Here is a 3,525-nt window from a genome sequence, read left to right as displayed (position 1 = left end):
CTTTTTGACCAAGCCTTTCAAATGCCTGGGTTTATTCCTTAAACCTCACCCTGTTGAGTGATCAGGTTCATGTTTCCATTAAGTAACCTTTCACAGGTTCCTTATTTACCTTCACCATTCTAGGTGATTAAGTTAGATCATTTTCCTTTTAGTTTTATCATAACTTTTCCAATTCATACCATGTGGTTCTCATGGGTTTTGCCATTTAAACCTCGTGAATAAGTTTATTATATATATGCATTATTTATGCATAAATTCCTTCCCGTTTATAGGGTCATCATATTTTCCATATTGTACCACATAGTCCATGTGGGTGTATTCCTTGAACCTCGAATCATCAGGTTCATATTAAGCATTAACCATTTATACTGCATGTGTTCTATTGTGCAGGTTTATACTTAATTTGCTCAGTATTCATGAGGCTTTGCCTTTGTTTTCCATGACATGTTAACTTAAGAAGTTTGTCGATTTAAGAAGCTGTCCAGCTTATTTCCAATGTTTCCGTGTTTCAACGTTCTAGTTGTTTATAGGTTCCTCGATCATGAGTTTCCACTTTCCAAATGTATACAATTCATGTATAGTTTTTCCAATGTGTGATTCAAAGGAGTTTCAATTGTAATATTTCCACATAATCAATTATGTAATCCATTACTAAATTCCATGTAAACATGTATCCATTTTCCATTAATCACTAAAAGTTTCGAAATTTCCATTTCCAAATAGAGGTATTCATTCGATTCCATATATCTACTACCCCCTGAGTTCTTTAGTATGATTAATCATGATGAAGAACTCAAGTTATCATTCTATTTCCAATTCCATATCCAATATTAACTATCATGTTAAGTCATTATCCATTAAAAGAGGAACCTGAACCTTCAGGTTCTTGCGAACCTGAACTTTCAGGTTCTTACCATATAGCTGGAACCTGAACTTACAGGTTCCTTTTAAATTCGAGGAACCTGAACCTTCGGGTTCCTACCAAGTAATTCGTTTAATCATGTCATAATCAACCAATCCAAGTAGAAGCTTATCCAAATCTATGAACAATTTTTGAAATAAAACTACGATATTTCATTACGGAGTTTAAGAGAAATCCATTTTGGGAGGTGCACAACACGCTACCCCCCGAGCATACATCATGCATCAATCAAAGAGAAATCATCAAATCCTATCCTATCGCAACCATAACTAATAGGTTTGCTCTTATTCATCCTAAACCTGAAAGAGGACTACTTGAAGAAAATCAGTGTACCTGCAAGAAGCTACTGGTAATATTTCTTGAGGTGCTCGGCATTCCATGCCCTTGGTATCAACTTCCCATTTAGGTCCTCTAGGTGATAGGTTCCTTCCCAGAGAACCGTTTTTATCTTGTAAGGTCCTTCCCAATTTGCCCCAAAAGCTCCATGGCCAGGAACCCTTGTATTGGGCATCACTTTCCTTAGAACAAGGTCCCCCACTTTAAGAGGTCGGACTCGAACCTTGTTGTTGAAGTATTTCTTTGTCCTTTGCTGATAGGCAGCCAGCTTCAGCTGTGAGTTGGCTCTTAACTCTTCTAACATGTCCAAGTAAAGAAGGTGATTCTTCTCATTATCCGTAGGATCAAAGTTATCCCTTCTCAAAGAACCTGCACCTATTTCCACAGGTACCATAGCTTCACATCCATAGGTGAGAGTGAATGGGGATTCTCCAGTGGTGGTTCTTGGTGTAGTATTGTAAGACCAAAGAACCATAGGAAGCTCCTCAGGCCAACAGCCTTTCTTTTCCTCCAACTTTGTCTTCAAAGTGTGTTTGATAATCTTGTTCACAGCTTCAGTTTGACCATTACTTTGGGGATGGCAAACTACTGAAAATCCTTTTTGAATTCCAAGGTCATCACAGAGACCTCGAAGCTCCTTGCTATCAAATTACTTTCCATTGTCCGAGATCAGCTTGTATGGAACCCCATACCTGCAAATGATTGCTCTAAACACGAATTCCTTCAGCTTCTGCCCATTTGGTGAAGTAATCCACTGCAACAACATCATATTTTACTCCCCCTTTTCCTTTGGGAAGCTCTCCAATCAAATCAATACCCCAAACAGCGAATGGCCAAGGACTAGTCAAAGGTTTCAATGGAACAGCAAGGTTGGTGTTCTGATTTGCAAACCTATAACAGCGATCACAAGCTTGAGTAAACTTATGAGCATCCTTGTACAATGTAGGCCAGTAGTATCCTTGCCTAAGGATCTTATGTGCCAATGAGAGGTTCCTCCTGAATGATTCCCGCAGATTCCCTCGTGAACCTCTCTCATGATGTATTCACATTCCGAACCAGCAATGCACCTGAGTAATGGTTTGTTGAAACCTCTTTTGTAGAGAACTCCTTCATAAATCACGTGCCTTGTTGACTTGTACTTAAGCCTCCTAGCTTCATCCCTCTCCGGGGGTAAAGTACCTTTTGTGATATAGTCAACAATAGGTGTGATCCAAGTGTCTTGTTGAACATCCACACTCATGATATCAAGCTTGGGGACACTTGGTTGAAGCTGAACCTCCAGTGGTATCACTCCCAATAGCGTAGACTCTCGTTGGGACCCCAACTTTGCAAGAGCATCAGCTTCTGAGTTCTTTGACCTAGGAACTTGTTCTAGGTTTACCTCCTTAAACTTCTCCATGAGCTCCTGAGCGTATCTCATGTATAAATTGGTACGAGGACCTCTAGCCTGGAAACCTCCTCTTAAGTGACCAACTACCAGCATGGAGTCACTAAAGATAGTTAGGTTCTCGACCTTCATCTCAATTGCTAGTTTCAACCCCGAGATTAGGGCTTCATATTCCGCATCATTATTAGTTTCTTTGAATCCAAAGTGTATGGCACTTTGTAACTTGTGCCCTTCAGGACTTACCAACATTATCCCAGCTCCAGCACCGTTTCCATTAACTGCACCATCCACATACAGTGTCCACCATGGGGCATAATTTTCCGCAGGAACCTTAACTAGTTGAGGTTCTTCCTGAACCTCTTCAATGAGCTTCTCCGTGCTAGGTGGAAACTCCAAAAAGAAATCAGCCAATGTCTGGCCTTTGATAGCAGTCCTTGGTTTGTAATCAACATCAAATTGTCCCAACTCAACAGCCCACTTCATTAGCCTTCCTGAAGCCTCTGGCTTGTGAAGAACCTGCCTTAGAGGAAAAGCAGTGCGAACTACTTTGTGTGACTGAAAGTAAGGCCCGAGCTTCCTCGATGCCAGTATCAAGGCATAAGCAAGCTTCTCCATGTTTGTGTACCTCGTCTCTGCATCCAAAAGCCTCTTACTAACATAGTAAACAGGAAGCTGAACCTGTTCCTCTTCTCAGATTAAAACAGCACTGATTGAATACTCAAAAACAGCTAAGTACAGAATTAGTGTTTCTCCATCCTTTGGTTTTGATAACAGTGGTGGGCTTCCCAGATGAGCTTTTAGGTCCTGGAAAGCAGCTTCACACTCCGGTGTCCACTTGAAATCCTTTCCTTTCTTGATGGCTGCAAAGAACTCCCTACAT

At 40.7% G+C, this 3,525-nt stretch overlaps 1 protein-coding gene across 1 annotated transcript; it reads right to left on the bottom strand.

The window, feature by feature from the left end:
- Window positions 1–1,265: 1,265 nt before the first annotated feature.
- LOC108216970 (uncharacterized) lies at window positions 1,266–3,260 on the bottom strand. Its single transcript, XM_017389829.1, has 3 exons — window positions 2,326–3,260; window positions 1,974–2,149; window positions 1,266–1,855 (listed from the first exon to the last, which is right to left on the bottom strand). The coding sequence occupies exons 1-3, from the start codon at window positions 3,258–3,260 to the stop codon at window positions 1,266–1,268; spliced, it is 1,701 nt and encodes a 566-aa protein (XP_017245318.1).
- Window positions 3,261–3,525: the final 265 nt, after the last annotated feature.

Source organism: Daucus carota, chromosome 4, assembly GCF_001625215.2.
Source record: "Daucus carota subsp. sativus chromosome 4, DH1 v3.0, whole genome shotgun sequence".
NCBI classification, from domain to species: Eukaryota; Viridiplantae; Streptophyta; class Magnoliopsida; order Apiales; family Apiaceae; genus Daucus; species Daucus carota.
The sequence above is the reverse complement of the archived record's forward strand: the minus strand, read 5'-3'. Positions and strand labels throughout refer to the sequence as shown.

Bases quoted from the DNA above. Each gene is read 5' to 3' on its own strand.
- LOC108216970 (XM_017389829.1), bottom strand. From the start codon at position 3,260: ATGGAGAAGCTTGCTTATGCCTTGATACTGGCATCGAGGAAGCTCGGG. The intron at 2,150-2,325 runs GTGCATTGCTGG...TCGCTGTTATAG, and splicing joins TTCAACAAACCATTACTCAG to GTTTGCAAATCAGAACACCA. The intron at 1,856-1,973 runs GTGTTTAGAGCA...GAATTCAAAAAG, and splicing joins GGCAGAAGCTGAAGGAATTC to GATTTTCAGTAGTTTGCCAT.